At 30.7% G+C, this 24,625-nt stretch overlaps 1 protein-coding gene across 1 annotated transcript in view; it reads right to left on the reverse strand.

Annotated features, from left to right (window-relative positions):
• The window catches only part of LOC143253986 (uncharacterized), a 49,734-nt gene continuing 25,109 nt past the window's right edge, over nt 1-24,625 (reverse strand). Inside the window, exons 5-9 of the mRNA XM_076508669.1 lie at nt 10,729-10,783; nt 3,961-4,062; nt 3,497-3,610; nt 2,718-2,912; nt 1-212 (exon numbers count right to left, since the gene is read on the reverse strand). Coding sequence (XP_076364784.1) covers nt 16-212; nt 2,718-2,912; nt 3,497-3,610; nt 3,961-4,062; nt 10,729-10,762 — 642 coding nt within the window. The 5' untranslated portion in view covers nt 10,763-10,783 and the 3' untranslated portion in view covers nt 1-15. The remainder of the gene's footprint in view (nt 213-2,717; nt 2,913-3,496; nt 3,611-3,960; nt 4,063-10,728; nt 10,784-24,625) is intronic.

Consider the following 24,625-nt stretch of genomic DNA (forward strand, 5'->3'; position numbering starts at 1 on the left):
AACACACGATCAATGCTAAATATGGTAATCTGTTTTAGTATGCTTAGCTTGTTGATAAAGCACAGCTGGACCTACTAAATTGATCTGGTCTATTCTTACCTCAGAGTGTGACCCATATGAGAGGTTACTGTTCTCAGAAGAAAAGGTACTTGTTGGACTTTGAATGTCCTTCAGGAGTGGCTGAGCCCTTGACAACTGACGACAGTCAGACACTAAGAACACAGAAAGAAGTTTATATCACTTTTTGTTAATTTAAAAAAGCTAGTGTGTAACAGAGAATACATGTGCATGTGTGTGAGTTTTATAAATCATAACATTTCACACATGAAACATTTGTCAATTCCTTATTACCTTTCTTAATAGTTTATCATCAGCATTTTAATGCTGAAAACAAGTTTTGAAACATGCATTGCAGTCAGTATAACATTACTTGCAACATTTTAACTAATGTGGAATTAATGTGACACCTCATTAACTAGCATGGCATTATTTTAAAATATTTTAACAGCCGTGATATTATTTTGGAACATTTTAGCCATTGTGGCACCATTTGTAGCACTGTAACCAGAGTGGTATTGTTTCACAACATTTTTAAACATTGTAGCCAGAGTGGTGTTGTTTCACAACATTTTTAAACATTGTAGCATTGTAACCAGTGTTATTGTTCCACAACATTTTTAAACATTGTAGCATTGTAGCCAGAGTTGTATTGTTTCACAACATTTTTAAACATTGTAGCATTGTAGCCAGAGTTGTATTGTTTCACAACATTTTTAAACATTGTAGCACTGTAGCCAGAGTGGTATTGTTTCACAACATTTTTAAACATTGTAGCATTGTAACCAGTGTTGTATTGTTTCACAACATTTTTAAACATTGTAGCATTGTAGCCAGAGTTGTATTGTTTCACAACATTTTTAAACATTGTAGCATTGTAACCAGAGTGGTATTGTTTCACAACATTTTTAAACATTGTAGCATTGTAACCAGAGTTGTATTGTTTCACAACATTTTTAAATATTGTAGCATTGTAGCCAGAGTGGTATTGTTTCACAACATTTTTAAACATTGTAGCATTGTAACCAGAGTGGTATTGTTTCACAACATTTTTAAACATTGTAGCATTGTAGCCAGAGTGGTATTGTTTCACAACATTTTTAAACATTGTAGCATTGTAGCCAGAGTGGTATTGTTTCACAACATTTTTTTAAACATTGTAGCATTGTAGCCAGAGTGGTATTGTTTCACAACATTTTTAAACATTGTAGCATTGTAGCCAGAGTGGTATTGTTTCACAACATTTTTAAACATTGTAGCATTGTAGCCAGAGTGGTATTGTTTCACAACATTTTTAAACATTGTAGCATTGCTTTGCAACATCTTAGCAATTGTGGTACAGCTTCGTAGGATTGTATCAAGAGTGGTACATTTTTTTCAACATTTTAGCCGCTGTGGTACTGTTTTATTCCATTGTATCTGAAGTGGTTTTGTAACATCTCAACCAGCTTGAACTAACTTTACAATTACCCACTCTACATGACACTGATTTGTAACATCTTAATAAGTTAGACAACATTTTGAAACAACTCAACCAATAGGACATTCATTTGTAACATATTAACAAGTTATACAACATTTTGAAACAACTCAACCAGTAAGACATTCATTTGTAACATATTAACAAGTTATACAACATTTTGAAACAACTCAACCAGTAGGACATTCATTTGTAACATATTAACAAGTTATACAACATTTTGAAACAACTCAACCAGTAAGACATTCATTTGTAACATATTAACAAGTTATACAACATTTTGAAACAACTCAACCAGTAGGACATTCATTTGTAACATCTTACCAAGTTATACAACAATTTGAAACAACTCAACCAGTAGGACATTCATTTGTAACATATTAACAAGTCATACAACATTGTGAAACAACTCAACCAGTAGGACATTCATTTGTAACATATTAACAAGTTATACAACATTTTGAAACAACTCAACCAGTAGGACATTCATTTGTAACATCTTACCAAGTTAGACAACATTTTGAAATAACTCAACCAGTAGGACATTCATTTGTAACATATTAACAAGTCATACAACATTGTGAAACAACTCAACCAGTAGGACATTCATTTGTAACATATTAACAAGTCATACAACATTGTGAAACAACTCAACCAGTAGGACATTCATTTGTAACATATTAACAAGTCATACAACATTGTGAAACAACTCAACCAGTAGGACATTCATTTGTAACATATTAACAAGTTATACAACATTTTGAAACAACTCAACCAGTAGGACATTCATTTGTAACATATTAACTAGTTAGACAACATTTTGAAACAACTCAACCAATATGACATTGATTTGTAACATCTTCACAAGTTAGACAAATTTTCCACTTTTCTCAGCAAAAGTTGTGCTTGATTTTGGCCAAATCCAATACTCTATACAATATTTAGGTCTTCAAATGGTTACAGAACCCAAAACAAAAATTTAATTTTGAATACTTCAGTTATTATAGAAGATTTACTCTCTTTTCTGAACTATTAAGTAGTAGCAAAAAACAACAACAACTTATGAATGTCTATTGGTTACTTCCTTATGTGCATGTGTGCACCAGTCGTAACCTTATGCAATGTTGTATTTACAATTAACGCATAAGAATTCCTATAAAAACACAAACTATTTACTCACCCAGACCAGGATTAAATGGACGAGTGTCTGTTATAGAGACAGATGTAGGCAAAGATACTGGATTAGAAAATGTTGAGGTAAATGGCCCAAAGGTTCCGAGACAGGCCTCTCCCAGAACAGTATTGATGGAAGTAGCTAAGTCAGCTAACTGTTCTTGTTTTACAGGATCGATAGATTTCATGTTTTCCATCATAGCTGTCGAGACAAAAAAACACAAAATGCAAACGTTCCATAACCAATAATATTATGCTAAACTGATTGAGTGTTTTAACATAAAACTCTAGGATTTGCTATCAATATCCTGTTTACCATGCATAATAACACCTTGAGTGTTAGTGTTGTAAGTTGTAAACTTACTAACAAAGCACCTTGACAAGGTAGTTTAGTTATTACACCTTTCTTCTTACTTATGCATGTAATGAAGATACATACATGCATGCAATATTAGAGTAAAGATATGGATTCATAAACTTTGAGCACAATTACATCTTTGCTTTTTGTCAAGGAAAGCAAAACAAAGTTGATTAATGACCTGTTTTACAATTACAAAAACAGAACTTGGTGTCAGTGGAGTTTAGTACAAAGGTTCACACATTAGAACAGGATATAAACAATAGCATAGGTTACACAATAAATGTTTGTAATCTGAAGGCAAAAAGTGAATATATTATTATTTAGTGTCTATATACAAGTCAAATAAGTAAAACTACAGGTGCTATTGAAACCCCAGTACCCATGGTTGTGACATCTCTGCCTTATAAAATAATTAGGCACTTTACCTTGAAACTGTGACATGTCTATATCCTGAAGACTTCCATTTCCTGCGACTTTAGTTCCCTCTTTCACCTCCAGGTTTCCTTCAGGTGCATCAACAGGAAAAGCCTTCTTCACACCTGCTTGGTAATCATTTAGTAACTGTACTTATACCATACAAAGGTGTAATTAGTTAACACTATCACTCAGCTGCACAGCTTTTATGTTTGACTGAGACACACACATTGTTAAAAAAGTACAACTGAGACACATTTTAAATAACCATTTGCTAGGACTAATGTCGCACATGAATACTAAAACAATCTGAAATGGAAAACCAACAATATTTATACTCATAACCTAAACCAACTGGTAATGATGACAAGAGGTAACTATGAAGTAAAAACTAAAAACTTGGTTTATTGTACTAGACTTGGACACATTGTTAAACACTAATTTATTTTGATAATTCCTTAAGGGCCATAAGCACCTGATAGAAGTGACGTTAGACAACTGTTCTCTAGACCATTTTTTGGATTTACTGGGAGATTTCCACTCGTAACAGGTCCAGGTTCACTTTCTAAGCTTGGATCTAAAGAGATACAAATACAAGATATTACTATTAATACCACCTGCTGGAGGATTATGTAAAAACAAAATACAAATTTTAAAATCATGGTCTTCCTTTCAAGAACCATTACAAAGTGAGAAAGACCCCACTGGTTGGTTGGTTGGTTGATTTAGTGTTTTATGGCACAAAGCAGCTAGGCTCTCTGTGCCAAACATCCGGTAAAAAAGTAAAAATAAAGTAAATGTAGTAAAATTCATAAAAGGAAATGAAGGTAAAACAAAAGAGCATTGAAAAACATAAATTGCATAAAACCAATGTTGACATCTAGTCTACAATGTTAAGAGAGAAACCACAGTAAGAGAAGTTGTAAAAGACTTTCTGTAGCATAATGGTAATTATCATAACCTGCCAGGAAGACTAACAGGTAAGTACAAGAACCACCGTCAGTCACCTGAAGTTGGCCTTTCCTGGTTGGTCCTGGTTCCAGGTTATGTGTCATTATGGCCATTTTCAAAAAGTAAAGTTATAAGTTTTAAAATACATGCAGAAAAGTTGTAATAATAAGTCGCCAGGATGACTAAATGGTAGTTCAAACGGACAGTTCAAACAGCAGTGTTAGTCACCTGAAGTTAGCCTTTCCAGTCCTGGTGTTGAGTTATTTAATGTTACAGCCATTTTCTGATTTCAAATCGAACTGGGAGAGATCGTGATTCTTAAAAGAGAACTACATTAAAAAAGGTTTAATGTATAAATTTAAAACACTTAAATGACATTAAAAAGATTAATGGCCTTTAAAAAACTAAAAACTTTATCAAGGTGGACAGTGTTACCATCACCAATGCCATTGTTGAGAATCGTAACGATGGCAAGAAAATAGAATATGGCTTATTGTGATCTGAGTATTACACAGACTACACACTGGTGCATCAGTTCCTGATAAAAGAAAGCGATGAGTTAAAAAACTGTGACTAATGCGTAGTCTAGTAAGAACGACTTCCTCTTTTTGATCCTTATGGAAGGAAGATGGCCAAATTCCAATATAGGGTTTTACTTGGAAAAGCTTGTTCTCCTGTTACTCACTCCAAGTCAACTACCAGCTGGCACGGAGCCAAGCCTTGAATACAGGGCCATAGTCAATGTATGGAATAGGCACAGTGGTGACAGTGCCAGAGCAGATAGATTTAGCTGCCGTGTCTGCAAGCTCGTTCCCATGAATACCAACGTGGCCTGGTATCCACAAAAACTGGATAGAAGTAGATGTTAAAGAGAAATGGGCCAGTTGGTTTTGAATATCAATGAGAACAGGATGTGAACCAATGTGAAGCAATTCCAGGACCAGTGGAGAACTAAGCGAGTCAGTGTACATAGTACAGTTGGAGTAATGCTCAGCTTCAATATGATCCAGGGCAAGAAAATTGGCATACAGTTCAGCAGTGAAAGATGATGTACAGAAGATGTTGAGGGGGATTTTGTGTGCAACCCACCGAACCGCAACCATGGCAGAACCCACAGAGTCACCTGATTTGAAACCATCCATATAAATTGGAACGGAAAGATTGTTTGAAAGATGTTCAGTAAAGAAAAGATGGTACTTCCAACAGGGAGTATCTGCTTTTCTCAGATGACTTAAAGAAAGGTCACATTTGGGGATTGTAATAAGCCATGGTGGGATGGACTGACCAGTAGATACTGCAATGTTATCCAAGGACAGACCCAAATCAACCAATTCTGCTTGGACACGAAGGCCAAAAGGAGCAATGGCAGATCATCTGTTCTGAAAAAGTAAGGCCCACTGAGGAAGGAAGACACAACCCCAGGTGGAAAGGTTCATGAGATACTACATATAAGCTATGAACTAGGGAGATGCAGAAAGCCCCAGTGCAGAGCCAAAGTCCTTGATGATGAATGAGGTCCAGCATCTTTAAGGCCAGTGATCCATAGTCGAGTTTCGATCCAATAAAAGCACGATATATCTTTAACATAGAACATCGATCTGCTCCCCAAGTGGTAAAAGAGAGGACACGGAAGATGTTCAGTGCTCTTGTGCATTTGACCTGTACCTGCTTTAAGTGTGGTATAAAGGTCAGCTTGCAGTCAAAGATAAGCCCCAAGAACTTGGTCTCAGGGACCACAGGCAGCGAAACTTCACTGATACGGAGTTCAATATCAGGGTGAATACCCCATTGGCAGCAAAAGTGCATGCAAACAGTTTTAGAGAGAGAGAAATTAAAGCCGTTTGCCGTGGTCCACTTCAGTACACGATTAAGGGCAGTTTGTAATTGCCGCTCAACATATCTCATGTTCGACGACTGACACAAGATGTAAAATTCGTCAACATAGAGCCAGTTTGCAACAGTGAGAGGGAGTTGTTCAGTGATGGCATTAATCTTTGTACTGAAAAGTGTGACACTCAAAACACAGCCCTGAGGGACTCCAAGTTCCTGTAGAAAAGTACAGGATAGTGTCAAACCAAAACAAACTTGGAATTTCCTGTCCATTAAAAATTTTTTAATAAAAATGGGTAAATGACCATGTAACCCATACATATGGAGGTCTAGCAAAATGCCATACTTCCATGTTGTTGTTTGAGAAAGGCTTCTCTGATTGACGTTTTAAGTCGAATCAGATGGTCCATGGTGGAGTGCTGCCGTCAGAACCCACACTGGGTGGGCAAGAGGAGGTTGTTTGATTTGAGGAACTAAACAAGATGAGCATTAACCGTCCTCTCTGAGGTCTTACAGAAACAGCTCGTCAAAGCAGTTAGAGAGTAGTTTGAGATATTTCCCAGGCTTAGAGAAATGTAAGATAATAGCCTGGCACCAGGCATTAGGAAAACCAATCTCCTGCCAGATCCAGTTAAAAACAATTAAAAAAATATCAAGAGAACCAGAAGATAGATGGTGCAACATGCCATAGTGTACATCATCTGGTCCAACAGATGTACTGCCAGACCAATGAAGGGCCAGTTTCATTTCCACCAGTGTAAAGGGACGATTATAGTCATAGAGACAGTCAGTTCCAAAGGAAAGAGGTGAACGCTCTGCCCGAGTCTTGATGGCCAAGAAGGTGGAGGAACAAGCAGAAGTGCTAGATACCCGGCAAAAGCTTTCACCTAAAGGATCAGCGATGCTCTGGATATCAGCTACTTCTTGGCCATCAGAGAGTAAGATCGAGAAGGAGACAGAATTGTAGTGCCCACTGACCTTTCGAATCCTGTCCTATATGACCTTGGAACTGGTGGTAGAAGATATGCCAGTTGTGAACTTAATCCAAGATTCCTTCTGGCTTTGACATCTTACCCACCTGGCATGTGCTCTCGGCCTGCTGGAAAGCAATTCGGTTCGAGTACAGGATACCTATGAAAAGTATCTCAGGCCCATTTTTGAGCCTTCCATGCCATGTGGCAGGCAATATTTCACCATGGACAAGCAATATCGTGGGAAACATGTCGATGTTTTAGGAATACATTAAGCAGCTGCTTGTATAACACAGTCACTTACTGATGCCACACAGTCATCTATTGATGGCTTACAGACAATGGCAGGATCATGTTCTGTGAGAGCAGTGAAAGAGGACCAGTTTACCTGATCCAGCTTCCACCAGGGCACACAGGTTGGGTGGCATTGACCATGGCCAGTCTCTCTCAAAAGTATAGAAAAATTATCACTGCCTCGTGGATTATTGTCAACCATCCATGAAAAATGAAAGAATAATGAAAGGGAGCAAACTGAGAGATCAATAGCAGTAAAGGACTAACTAGGTGCATGAAAATAAGTGTAAGAACCAGTATTGAAAAGAGAAAGGTTGTGATCAGAGAGCATATGCTCTACAGAGCGACCCCTCTATCAATAACAGCACTTCCCCAGAAGGGGATGATGTCCATTAAATTCCCCCAGGATTAAAAAGGGAGACAGCAACTGTTCAACGAGAGTATCAAGGTCTGATTGATCATGTGTGTCTCCAGGTGACAGATAGAGAGAACAAACAGTAACGGTATGACCCAAGGAAACACAGATGGCTTCATCTTCCAAGGGTGTGTTGAGTGACAAAGACAGGGTGAGCACTTGCTGATCAACCAACAGTGCCACCCCTCCATACACTCGCCATCACACAGCCTGTCATTTCTGTACAGAGAAAACTGCCGCAAGGTGACTGTAAGGAAAGACATACAGGATGGTAGGAAGCAATCAGTGTTTTGATGTCATCCAGATTAGAACGTAAACCTCGACAGTTCCATTGTATCAAGGTGGCCATTTTTTAATGATGTGTAGGCAAATTGGCTGGAGAACCCTTCTGTTTACAACCATGTCTTTTTTCCTTACTGTGCTTATTTGGGGGGAGGTTTATTGACCTCCATGGATCCTGCCCTGGGTCAATTGGGCAGGTCTTTGTTGTTGGAAGAGGATTCCAGTGACTGAGGACATGAACGAATGATTGTTTTTCATCTTGGGGTGGAAGAAAAAGATGTATCCAAAGAAATGCCTGGACCTGGAACCAAAGAATGTGGATCTTGGGATTTGTTAGAATGTATGGGAGGAACAGAGATGGGTGTAGAAGTTGATTCATCAACCTTTTTAACCATGGAGGTCAAAAGGCTTTTCATTTGTTTTGAGAACAATTCTCTTGGAGGCATAGAGAGATCTGTCTGCACTTCCACTGTAGTTGTGGAACAAAGTGCAGCAGCATATGTCTGAGATGAAGTGGTGGACAGCAACTTTCAAGCCTCAGGGTAAGTAATGTTATGAGTCGTTTTCAAATGCTGTACCTCTTTTTTCCTCCAACCATTTAGGGCAAGAACAAAAGTAGGAAGGGTGAGAACCATTGCAGTTGACACAATGTTGGTCCATTTCACACTCATAGGTATTGTGATCCTTGCCAACACAACTAGCACATGTCAGGGAACCACGACAATGACATCTTTGAGTGACCGAACCTCTGACACTGGAAACATCGGAGAAGGTTTGGAATGTATGGCAGTACCTACAATTTAAATAACCTGCTTTGACGGAAGCAGGTGCACGTGGTGATGTAAATGTCAAAACTAGGATATTTGTTAACATCATAATTCCATCTTTGCGAGTTGAGATGCGCCTCACTGCAGAAACTCATTGAGTGGAGAAACCAGCGAGAATCTCTGACTCAGGGACATTCTTCAAATCCCTCTCAACAATAACTCCTCATGATGAATTCAAGGTAGCATGAGGTGTAACCTCAATAGGTATATCCCCAATTGCCTTTGAATTCAAGAGAAGTTCACTGTGTGGGGATGTGGATGTTTCAACCAATATGTCTCCAGATCAAAGCTTCTTTACTGACTTTGGAGAGCCAGCAAGTCTCTCCAGTCCCTTCTGAATAAAATAAGGAGGACATTTGCCCTAGAGGTTTCTCTGAAAGAGAATGTAGGATAAGAAAATGAGGTACAACTGATGGTACAGGGGTTGAAGATTGCTGCTCAGAGTCTTCAAGACGTGGTCGTTTACCTATTGACTGTATTTCCACCATTTTATTTTAATTTTTATTTGGAGGATCCATAGGAAAAAATAAAATTTCGGTGCCCACTGACCCCACCCACCATGTAGCCCTACGAGGGGACGCACTACAGTGTCAAGCAATGACACTACAGCAATGCCAGGGTTTCGTGACCACTATACCCAAACACCACCATCAGACACAATGTCCACAACACCCATTGAAAACTTCCAGCACTGGTACTTGGTTGACCCAAGCCCAAGTGGACCAGCCGATTATTCCAAGGGGGCCACCCCAAGGCTGCCCATCTACAGGAATTCAAGGCCAAAGTGATGTGTTGGGGTTGGACCCCTCAACCACCAGAATCCTCTCCTCCCCTTCACAGGTCACCACATACAGCTACCACGTTGGTGGATGTTTAGATCCCAGAGGAGGTAACCTGAAAAAACAGAACCTTCCCTGGGAGGTCTCCTCATCACGTACAGGAATCCACACCGAGGGGAAGACCTCACTGATATAGAATCCAGGATAATTTCATTTACGAAAACAGAAGGTACAATTACAGGGTAAAACACAAGATTAAACAAGCGTACCTGCACGAGGTGAAACACAAGATTAAACAAGCGTACCTGTACGAGGTGAAACACAAGATTAAAAAAGCGTACCTGTATGAGGTGAAACACAAGATTAAACAAGCGTACCTGCACGAGGTGAAACACAAGATTAAACAAGCGTACCTGTACGAGGTGAAACAGAAGTCTAAACAAGCGTACATCTACAAGGTAAAACACAAGTTTAAACAAGCATACATGTTCAACGTAAAATACAAGTTTAAACAAGCATACATGTTCAAGGTAAAATACAAGTTTAAACAAGCATACATGTTCAAGGTAAAATACAAGTTTAAACGTGTGAATTTACAAAATAAAAAAATTATTATACAGAAAATTACTACACTTCCTCTCACAACCAGCCCAGTTGGGAGTATGTCAAACTGTGGATCTGACCTTTTGTGGTCCAGTCTTGATTCTTTAAGTACCAACCTCCTTTTTTACATCCCCCCCAAAATAAATCTTTTCTTGGGGTAAAAACCATACTGAACACATTTAATCAAAGTTTAATTTGCTTAAAATCATTACAGGTTGTCAAGAAACACAACTTTACATTTTTTGTACAAAATCTGGTATCTTATCATAAATATAAATTTAAAAAACTCACTTAAATCCTGGAACTGAGATAGAGGTATGCTCATTCTTTCTGGCTCTAATGAGGTCTAAAGAAAGTTAAAAGAATGCAAACATTTGTTATAATGGCACAAACCTAACAAATGAAAATATGGAAACATTTGTTATAATGGTACAAACCTAACAAATGAAAATATGGAAACATTTGTTATAATGGTACAAACATAACAAATGAAAATATGGAAACATTTGTTATAATGGTACAAACCTAACAAATGAAAATATGGAAACATTTGTTATAACGGTACAAATCTAACAAATGAAAATATGGAAACACTTATTATAATAGTACAAATCTAATAAATTAAAATATGGAAACAATTGTAAGATGGTACAAATCTAACAAATGAAAATATGGAAACACTTGTTATAATGGGATACAAATCTAACAAATAAAAACTAACAGTTTAAAATAATCCCACATGCATCATCAGTAAATTGTTTCTTTATACAATGTGCTGTCTCTCAGTGGTTAATGAAGCCAAGAAATGGGTGTTTATGACACATAAAAAGCCACTTATGTGACATTACTTGTTGATGAAACTGGTAGTTGTTTAGAAATCCTAGGGAATGTGTAGTGTTAAACAAAGATTCGTCAAAAACTATTCTCACAGTTATAGTGATGTAAAGTCACACAAACTACCAATCATCACGCCATATTTCATGATAATACAAGAACAGTGCCTGAACAATCCAAAAGGTCAATTAGTTTTAAAAGGTAGGTAAAATACAGCACAGTGAGCATATGTTTCTGGTAAAAGGTCAACCATTTATATATATTGTGATTTAAAAAAAAAATTCTTTTATCATTTACAACACCCATTACAAAGTGCAGTCTTAAATACAATGATAAATTCCAAAAACAAAGAATCCTTAGGTAGAATATGTTTGACAATTACTTGAAATACCAGTGATTTTAAATGGAGATTTCTCTACTTCAATTGGACAGATTTCAATACTTTACAGAATCAAATTAATACACTCAGTTCACACTCTTTGTTCAAAGAAATTATATATTATTACGGCAAACACATACAACAGAAATTATATATTATTACGGCAAACACATACAACAGAAATTATATATTATTACGGCAAACACATACAACAGAAATTATATATTATTACGGCAAACACATACAACAGAAATTATATATTATTACGGCAAACACATACAACAGAAATTATATATTATTACGGCAAACACATACAACAGAAATTATATATTATTACGGCAAACACATACAACAGAAATTATATATTATTACGGCAAACACATACAACAGAAATTATATATTATTACGGCAAACACATACAACAGAAATTATATATTATTACGGCAAACACATAAACAGAAATTATATATTATTACGGCAAACACATAAACAAATTATATATTATTACGGGAAACACATACAACAGAAGTATTTCAGAAACTTTGTTCACCCTTCACCTTAAATAAATATGCTTTCTTTCACACACACACACACACCTTGTTTTTTTAAATGAGCAAAAGAGCAAGTCAAGTGACAAGACGTAACATATTAATGCATATTAAAATGCTACATATATTGTATTAATTAATTATTATTTTAATTAAAATATATAAATTTAATTTTATATCACTGAATTATTGACTCACTTAATCACTTGTGCCCCCTGAGGAAACAAGTTTCACACTTTGGGAAATACAGTAGTGCTGAAGTTCATATATTCAGTTCACATTTTCATTCAAACAAATTGTTTATTATTAAATCCCAAACACAGATCTAAGTTGTGCATAGAAATTAAAATAACTTTCTATGAAACAACTGTTAAAATTCAACATTTCTTTTTTTTATAACTTAAATAATATCTTACAAAAGTGATCCACAATCTGAATACATTGCTCAGACTCACAAACATCTCACATAATTTTAATATACATATTTAACATCTATAACTACCTTCAGAGTCAGAGATAAACTTTCAAACCATCAATTACACTTGAAAAAACAAAATGAAACACAGAACTGAACAAAGGTAAAAACATTTATAATTTTAATACATGAAACTACAAATGACTGTTTACATTTCTTTAAAACAATCACTACAGTTAGAATAATGAAACAAACTATATCAAAACAATCACTACAGTTAGAATAATGAAACAAACTATATCAAAACAATCACTACAGTTAGAATAATGAAACAAACTAAATCAAAACAATCACTACAGTTAGAATAATGAAACAAACTAAATCAAAACAATCACTACAGTTAGAATAATGAAACACACTATATCAAAACAATCACTACAGTTAGAATAATGAAACAAACTAAATCAAAACAATCACTACAGTTAGAATAATGAAACAAACTAAATCAAAACAATCACTACAGTTAGAATAATGAAACACACTATATCAAAACAATCACTACAGTAAGAATAATGAAACAAACTATATCAAAACAATCACTACAGTTACAATAATGAAACAAACTATATCAAAACAATCACTACAGTTAGAATAATGAAACAAACTATATCAAAACAATCACTACAGTTAGAATAATGAAACAAACTATATCAAAACAATCACTACAGTTAAAATAATGAAACAAACTATATCAAAAATATCACTACAGTTAGAATAATGAAACAAACTATATCAAAACAATGACTACAGTTAGAATAATGAAACAAACTATATCAAAACAATCACTACAGTTAGAATAATGAAACACACTATATCAAAACAATCACTACAGTTAGAATAATGAAACAAACTATATCAAAACAATCACTACAGTTAGAATAATGAAACAAACTATATCAAAACAATCACTACAGTTAGAATAATGAAACAAACTATATCAAAACAATCACTACAGTTAGAATAATGAAACAAACTATATCAAAACAATCACTACAGTTAGAATAATGAAACAAACTATATCAAAACAATCACTACAGTTAGAATAATGAAACAAACTATATCAAAACAATCACTACAGTTAGAATAATGAAACAAACTATATCAAAACAATCACTACAGTTAAAATAATGAAACAAACTATATCAAAACAATCACTACAGTTAGAATAATGAAACAAACTATATCAAAACAATCACTACAGTTAGAATAATGAAACAAACTATATCAAAACAATCACTACAGTTAGAATAATGAAACAAACTATATCAAAACAATCACTACAGTTAGAATAATGAAACAAACTATATCAAAACAATCACTACAGTTAGAATAATGAAACAAACTATATCAAAACAATCACTACAGTTAGAATAATGAAACAAACTATATCAAAACAATCACTACAGTTAGAATAATGAAACAAACTATATCAAAACAATCACTACAGTTAGAATAATGAAACAAACTATATCAAAACAATCACTACAGTTAGAATAATGAAACAAACTATATCAAAACAATCACTACAGTTAGAATAATGAAACAAACTATATCAAAACAATCACTACAGTTAGAATAATGAAACAAACTATATCAAAACAATCACTACAGTTAGAATAATGAAACAAACTATATCAAAACAATCACTACAGTTAGAATAATGAAACAAACTATATCAAAACAATCACTACAGTTAGAATAATGAAACAAACTATATCAAAACAATCACTACAGTTAGAATAATGAAACAAACTATATCAAAACAATCACTACAGTTAGAATAATGAAACAAACTATATCAAAACAATCACTACAGTTAGAATAATGAAACAAACTATATCAAAACAATCACTACAGTTAGAATAATGAAACAAACTATATCAAAACAATCACTACAGTTAGAATAATGAAACAAACTATATCAAAACAATCACTACAGTTAGAATAATGAAACAAACTATATCAAAACAATCACTACAGTTAGAATAATGAAACAAACTATATCAAAACAATCACTACAGTTAGAATAATGAAACAAACTATATCAAAACAATCACTACAGTTAGAATAATGAAACAAACTATATCAAAACAATCACTACAGTTAGAATAATGAAACAAACTATATCAAAACAATCACTACAGTTAGAATAATGAAACAAACTATATCAAAACAATCACTACAGTTAGAATAATGAAACAAACTATATCAAAACAATCACTACAGTTAGAATAATGAAACAAACTATATCAAAACAATCACTACAGTTATCAAAACAATCACTACAGTTAATAATGAAACAAACTATATCAAAACAATCACTACAGTTAGAATAATGAAACAAACTATATCAAAACAATCACTACAGTTAGAATAATGAAACAAACTATATCAAAACAATCACTACAGTTAGAATAATGAAACAAACTATATCAAAACAATCACTACAGTTAGAATAATGAAACAAACTATATCAAAACAATCACTACAGTTAGAATAATGAAACAATATCTATATCAAAACAAACTATATCACAATACACAGTTAGAATAATGAAACAAACTATATCAAAACAATCACTACAGTTAGAATAATGAAACAAACTATATCAAAACAATCACTACAGTTAGAATAATGAAACAAACTATATCAAAACAATCACTACAGTTAGAATAATGAAACAAACTATATCAAAACAATCACTACAGTTAGAATAATGAAACAAACTATATCAAAACAATCACAACAGTTAAACAAACTAAATCAAAACAATCACTACAGAATAATGAAACAAACTAATCACTACTACAGTTAGAATAATGAAACAAACTATATCAAAACAATCACTACAGTTAGAATAATGAAACAAACTATATCAAAACAATCACTACAGTTAGAATAATGAAACAAACTATATCAAAACAATCACTACAGTTAGAATAATGAAACAAACTATATCAAAACAATCACTACAGTTACAATAATGAAACAAACTATATCAAAACAATCACTACAGTTAGAATAATGAAACAAACTATATCAAAACAATCACTACAGTTACAATAATGAAACAAACTATATCAAAACAATCACTACAGTTAGAATAATGAAACAAACTATATCAAAACAATCACTACAGTTAGAATAATGAAACAAACTATATCAAAACAATCACTACAGTTAGAATAATGAAACAAACTATATCAAAACAATCACTACAGTTAGAATAATGAAACAAACTATATCAAAACAATCACTACAGTTAGAATAATGAAACAAACTATATCAAAACAATCACAGTTAGAATAATGAAACAAACTACAGTTAGAATAATGAAACAAACTATATCAAAACAATCACTACAGTTAGAATAATGAAACAAACTATATCAAAACAATCACTACAGTTAGAATAATGAAACAAACTATATCAAAACAATCACTACAGTTAGAATAATGAAACAAACTATATCAAAACAATCACTACAGTTAGAATAATGAAACAAACTATATCAAAACAATCACTACAGTTACAATAATGAAACAAACTATATCAAAACAATCACTACAGTTAGAATAATGAAACAAACTATATCAAAACAATCACTACAGTTAGAATAATGAAACAAACTATATCAAAACAATCACTACAGTTAGAATAATGAAACAAACTATATCAAAACAATCAATCACTACAGTTAGAATAATGAAACAAACTATATCAAAACAATCACTACAGTTAGAATAATGAAACAAACTATATCAAAACAATCACTACAGTTAGAATAATGAAACAAACTATATCAAAACAATCACTACAGTTAGAATAATGAAACAAACTATATCAAAACAATCACTACAGTTAGAATAATGAAACAAACTATATCAAAACAATCACTACAGTTAGAATAATGAAACAAACTATATCAAAACAATCACTACAGTTAGAATAATGAAACAAACTATATCAAAACAATCACTACAGTTAGAATAATGAAACAAACTATATCAAAACAATCACTACAGTTAGAATAATGAAACAAACTATATCAAAACAATCACTACAGTTAGAATAATGAAACAAACTATATCAAAACAATCACTACAGTTAGAATAATGAAACAAACTATATCAAAACAATCACTACAGTTAGAATAATGAAACAAACTATATCAAAACAATCACTACAGTTAGAATAATGAAACAAACTATATCAAAACAATCACTACAGTTAGAATAATGAAACAAACTATATCAAAACAATCACTACAGTTAGAATAATGAAACAAACTATATCAAAACAATCACTACAGTTAGAATAATGAAACAAACTATATCAAAACAATCACTACAGTTAGAATAATGAAACAAACTATATCAAAACAATCACTACAGTTAGAATAATGAAACAAACTATATCAAAACAATCACTACAGTTAGAATAATGAAACAAACTATATCAAAACAATCACTACAGTTAGAATAATGAAACAAACTATATCAAAACAATCACTACAGTTAGAATAATGAAACAAACTATATCAAAACAATCACTACAGTTAGAATAATGAAACAAACTATATCAAAACAATCACTACAGTTAGAATAATGAAACAAACTATATCAAAACAATCACTACAGTTAGAATAATGAAACAAACTATATCAAAACAATCACTACAGTTAGAATAATGAAACAAACTATATCAAAACAATCACTACAGTTAGAATAATGAAACAAACTATATCAAAACAATCACTACAGTTAGAATAATGAAACAAACTATATCAAAACAATCACTACAGTTAGAATAATGAAACAAACTATATCAAAACAATCACTACAGTTAGAATAATGAAACAAACTATATCAAAACAATCACTACAGTTAGAATAATGAAACAAACTATATCAAAACAATCACTACAGTTAGAATAATGAAACAAACTATATCAAAACAATCACTACAGTTAGAATAATGAAACAAACTATATCAAAACAATCACTACAGTTAGAATAATGAAACAAACTATATCAAAACAATCACTACAGTTAGAATAATGAAACAATATCAAAACAATCACTACAGTTAGAATAATGAAACAAACTATATCAAAACAATCACTACAGTTAGAATAATGAAACAAACTATATCAAAACAATCACTACAGTTAGAATAATGAAACAAACTATATCAAAACAATCACTACAGTTAGAATAATGAAACAAACTATATCAAAACAATCACTACAGTTAGAATAATGAAACAAACTATATCAAAACAATCACTACAGTTAGAATAATGAAACAAACTATATCAAAACAATCACTACAGTTAGAATAATGAAACAAACTATATCAAAACAATCACTACAGTTAGAATAATGAAACAAACTATATCAAAACAATCACTACAGTTAGAATAATGAAACAAACTATATCAAAACAATCACTACAGTTAGAATAATGAAACAAACTATATCAAAACAATCACTACAGTTAGAATAATGAAACAAACTATATCAAAACAATCACTACAGTTAGAATAATGAAACAAACTATATCAAAACAATCACTACAGTTAGAATAATGAAACAAACTATATCAAAACAATCACTACAGTTAGAATAATGAAACAAACTATATCAAAACAATCACTACAGTTAGAATAATGAAACAAACTATATCAAAACAATCACTACAGTTAGAATAATGAAACAAACTATATCAAAACAATCACTACAGTTAGAATAATGAAACAAACTATATCAAAACAATCACTACAGTTAGAATAATGAAACAAACTATATCAAAACAATCACTACAGTTAGAATAATGAAACAAACTATATCAAAACAATCACTACAGTTAGAATAATGAAACAAACTATATCAAAACAATCACTACAGTTAGAATAATGAAACAAACTATATCAAAACAATCACTACAGTTAGAATAATGAAACAAACTATATCAAAACAATCACTACAGTTAGAATATATGAAACAAACTATATCAAAACAATCACTACAGTTAGAATAATGAAACAAACTATATCAAAACAATCACTACAGTTAGAATAATGAAACAAACTATATCAAAACAATCACTACAGTTAGAATAATGAAACTAAACTCACTACAGTTAGAATAATGAAACAAACTATATCAAAACAATCACTACAGTTAGAATAATGAAACAAACTATATCAAAACAATCACTACAGTTAGAATAATGAAACAAACTATATCAAAACAATCACTACAGTTAGAATAATGAAACAAACTATATCAAAACAATCACTACAGTTAGAATAATGAAACAAACTATATCAAAACAATCACTACAGTTAGAATAATGAAACAAACTATATCAAAACAATCACTACAGTTAGAATAATGAAACAAACTATATCAAAACAATCACTACAGTTAGAATAATGAAACAAACTATATCAAAACAATCACTACAGTTAGAATAATGAAACAAACTATATCAAAACAATCACTACAGTTAGAATAATGAAACAAACAAAACAATCACTACAGTTACAATAACAAACTATATCAAAACAATCACTACAGTTAGAATAATGAAACAAACTATATCAAAACAATCACTACAGTTAGAATAATGAAACAAACTATATCAAAACAATCACTACAGTTAGAATAATGAAACAAACTATATCAAAACAATCACTACAGTTAGAATAATGAAACAAACTATATCAAAACAATCACTACAGTTAGAATAATGAAACAAACTATATCAAAACAATCACTACAGTTAGAATAATGAAACAAACTATATCAAAACAATCACTACAGTTAGAATAATGAAACAAACTATATCAAAACAATCACTACAGTTAGAATAATGAAACAAACTATATCAAAACAATCACTACAGTTAGAATAATGAAACAAACTATATCAAAACAATCACTACAGTTAGAATAATGAAACAAACTATATCAAAACAATCACTACAGTTAGAATAATGAAACAAACTATATCAAAACAATCACTACAGTTAGAATAATGAAACAAACTATATCAAAACAATCACTACAGTTAGAATAATGAAACAAACTATATCAAAACAATCACTACAGTTAGAATAATGAAACAAACTATATCAAAACAATCACTACAGTTAGAATAATGAAACAAACTATATCAAAACAATCACTACAGTTAGAATAATGAAACAAACTATATCAAAACAATCACTACAGTTAGAATAATGTTAGAATAATGAAACAAACTATATCAAAACAATCACTACAGTTAGAATAATGAAACAAACTATATCAAAACAATCACTACAGTTAGAATAATGAAACAAACTATATCAAAACAATCACTACAGTTAGAATAATGAAACAAACTATATCAAAACAATCACTACAGTTAGAATAATGAAACAAACTATATCAAAACAATCACTACAGTTAGAATAATGAAACAAACTATATCAAAACAATCACTACAGTTAGAATAATGAAACAAACTATATCAAAACAATCACTACAGTTAGAATAATGAAACAAACTATATCAAAACAATCACTACAGTTAGAATAATGAAACAAACTATATCAAAACAATCACTACAGTTAGAATAATGAAACAAACTATATCAAAACAATCACTACAGTTAGAATAAAAACAATGAAAATAATGAAACACACTATATCAAAACAATCACTACAGTTAGAATAATGAAACAAACTATATCAAAACAATCACTACAGTTAGAATAATGAAACAAACTATATCAAAACAATCACTACAGTTAGAATAATGAAACAAACTATATCAAAACAATCACTACAGTTAGAATGAAACAAACTAATCAAACACTACAGTTACAAACTATATCAAAACAATCACTACAGTTAGAATAATGAAACAAACTATATCAAAACAATCACTACAGTTAGAATAATGAAACAAACTATATCAAAACAATCACTACAGTTAGAATAATGAAACAAACTATATCAAAACAATCACTACAGTTAGAATAATGAAACAAACTATATCAAAACAATCACTACAGTTAGAATAATGAAACAAACTATATCAAAACAATCACTACAGTTAGAATAATGAAACAAACTATATCAAAACAATCACTACAGTTAGAATAATGAAACAAACTATATCAAAACAATCACTACAGTTAGAATAATGAAACAAACTATATCAAAACAATCACTACAGTTAGAATAATGAAACAAACTATATCAAAACAATCACTACAGTTAGAATAATGAAACAAACTATATCAAAACAATCACTACAGTTAGAATAATGAAACAAACTATATCAAAACAATCACTACAGTTAGAATAATGAAACAAACTATATCAAAACAATCACTACAGTTAGAATAATGAAACAAACTATATCAAAACAATCACTACAGTTAGAATAATGAAACAAACTATATCAAAACAATCACTACAGTTAGAATAATGAAACAAACTATATCAAAACAATCACTACAGTTAGAATAATGAAACAAACTATATCAAAACAATCACTACAGTTAGAATAATGAAACAAACTATATCAAAACAATCACTACAGTTAGAATAATGAAACAAACTATATCAAAACAATCACTACAGTTAGAATAATGAAACAAACTATATCAAAACAATCACTACAGTTAGAATAATGAAACAAACTATATCAAAACAATCACTACAGTTAGAATAATGAAACAAACTATATCAAAACAATCACTACAGTTAGAATAATGAAACAAACTATATCAAAACAATCACTACAGTTAGAATAATGAAACAAACTATATCAAAACAATCACTACAGTTAGAATAATGAAACAAACTATATCAAAACAATCACTACAGTTAGAATAATGAAACAAACTATATCAAAACAATCACTACAGTTAGAATAATGAAACAAACTATATCAAAACAATCACTACAGTTAGAATAATGAAACAAACTATATCAAAACAATCACTACAGTTAGAATAATGAAACAAACTATATCAAAACAATCACTACAGTTAGAATAATGAAACAAACTATATCAAAACAATCACTACAGTTAGAATAATGAAACAAACTATATCAAAACAATCACTACAGTTAGAATAATGAAACAAACTATATCAAAACAATCACTACAGTTAGAATAATGAAACAAACTATATCAAAACAATCACTACAGTTAGAATAATGAAACAAACTATATCAAAACAATCACTACAGTTAGAATAATGAAACAAACTATATCAAAACAATCACTACAGTTAGAATAATGAAACAAACTATATCAAAACAATCACTACAGTTAGAATAATGAAACAAACTATATCAAAACAATCACTACAGTTAGAATAATGAAACAAACTATATCAAAACAATCACTACAGTTAGAATAATGAAACAAACTATATCAAAACAATCACTACAGTTAGAATAATGAAACAAACTATATCAAAACAATCACTACAGTTAGAATAATGAAACAAACTATATCAAAACAATCACTACAGTTAGAATAATGAAACAAACTATATCAAAACAATCACTACAGTTAGAATAATGAAACAAACTATATCAAAACAATCACTACAGTTAGAATAATCAAACAAACTATATCAAAATCAATCACTACAGTTAGAATAATGAAACAAACTATATCAAAACAATCACTACAGTTAGAATAATGAAACAAACTATATCAAAACAATCACTACAGTTAGAATAATGAAACAAACTATATCAAAACAATCACTACAGTTAGAATAATGAAACAAACTATATCAAAACAATCACTACAGTTAGAATAATGAAACAAACTATATCAAAACAATCACTACAGTTAGAATAATGAAACAAACTATATCAAAACAATCACTACAGTTAGAATAATGAAACAAACTATATCAAAACAATCACTACAGTTAGAATAATGAAACAAACTATATCAAAACAATCACTACAGTTAGAATAATGAAACAAACTATATCAAAACAATCACTACAGTTAGAATAATGAAACAAACTATATCAAAACAATCACTACAGTTAAATAATGAAACAAACTATATCAAAACAATCACACAGTTAGAATAATGAAACAAACTATATCAAAACAATCACTACAGTTAGAATAATGAAACAAACTATATCAAAACAATCACTACAGTTAGAATAATGAAACAAACTATATCAAAACAATCACTACAGTTAGAATAATGAAACAAACTATATCAAAACAATCACTACAGTTAGAATAATGAAACAAACTATATCAAAACAATCACTACAGTTAGAATAATGAAACAAACTATATCAAAACAATCACTACAGTTAGAATAATGAAACAAACTATATCAAAACAATCACTACAGTTAGAATAATGAAACAAACTATATCAAAACAATCACTACAGTTAGAATAATGAAACAAACTATATCACTACAGTTAGAATAATGAAACAAACTATATCAAAACAATCACTACAGTTAGAATAATGAAACAAACTATATCAAAACAATCACTACAGTTAGAATAATGAAACAAACTATATCAAAACAATCACTACAGTTAGAATAATGAAACAAACTATAATCAAAACAATCACTACAGTTAGAATAATGAAACTATATCAAAACAATCATACAGTTAGAATAATGAAACAACTATATCAAAACAATCACTACAGTTAGAATAATGAAAACTATATCAAAACAATCACTACAGTTAGAATAATGAAACAAACTATATCAAAACAATCACTACAGTTAGAATAATGAAACAAACTATATCAAAACAATCACTACAGTTAGAATAATGAAACAAACTATATCAAAACAATCACTACAGTATATCAAAACAATCACTACAGTTAAATAATGAAACAAACTATATCAAAACAATCACTACAGTTAGAATAATGAAACAAACTATATCAAAACAATCACTACAGTTAGAATAATGAAACAAACTATATCAAAACAATCACTACAGTTAGAATAATGAAACAAACTATATCAAAACAATCACTACAGTTAGAATAATGAAACAAACTATATCAAAACAATCACTACAGTTAGAATAATGAAACAAACTATATCAAAACAATCACTACAGTTAGAATAATGAAACAAACTATATCAAAACAATCACTACAGTTAGAATAATGAAACAAACTATATCAAAACAATCACTACAGTTAGAATAATGAAACAAACTATATCAAAACAATCACTACAGTTAGAATAATGAAACAAACTATATCAAAACAATCACTACAGTTAGAATAATGAAACAAACTATATCAAAACAATCACTACAGTTAGAATAATGAAACAAACTATATCAAAACAATCACTACAGTTAGAATAATGAAACAAACTATATCAAAACAATCACTACAGTTAGAATAATGAAACAAACTATATCAAAACAATCACTACAGTTAGAATAATGAAACAAACTATATCAAAACAATCACTACAGTTAGAATAATGAAACAAACTATATCAAAACAATCACTACAGTTAGAATAATGAAACAAACTATATCAAAACAATCACTACAGTTAGAATAATGAAACAAACTATATCAAAACAATCACTACAGTTAGAATAATGAAACAAACTATATCAAAACAATCACTACAGTTAGAATAATGAAACAAACTATATCAAAACAATCACTACAGTTAGAATAATGAAACAAACTATATCAAAACAATCACTACAGTTAGAATAATGAAACAAACTATATCAAAACAATCACTACAGTTAGAATAATGAAACAAACTATATCAAAACAATCACTACAGTTAGAATAATGAAACAAACTATATCAAAACAATCACTACAGTTAGAATAATGAAACAAACTATATCAAAACAATCACTACAGTTAGAATAATGAAACAAACTATATCAAAACA

The sequence above is a fragment of the Tachypleus tridentatus genome, chromosome 6 (genome assembly GCF_004210375.1).
Source record: "Tachypleus tridentatus isolate NWPU-2018 chromosome 6, ASM421037v1, whole genome shotgun sequence".
NCBI lineage: Eukaryota > Metazoa > Arthropoda > Merostomata > Xiphosura > Limulidae > Tachypleus > Tachypleus tridentatus.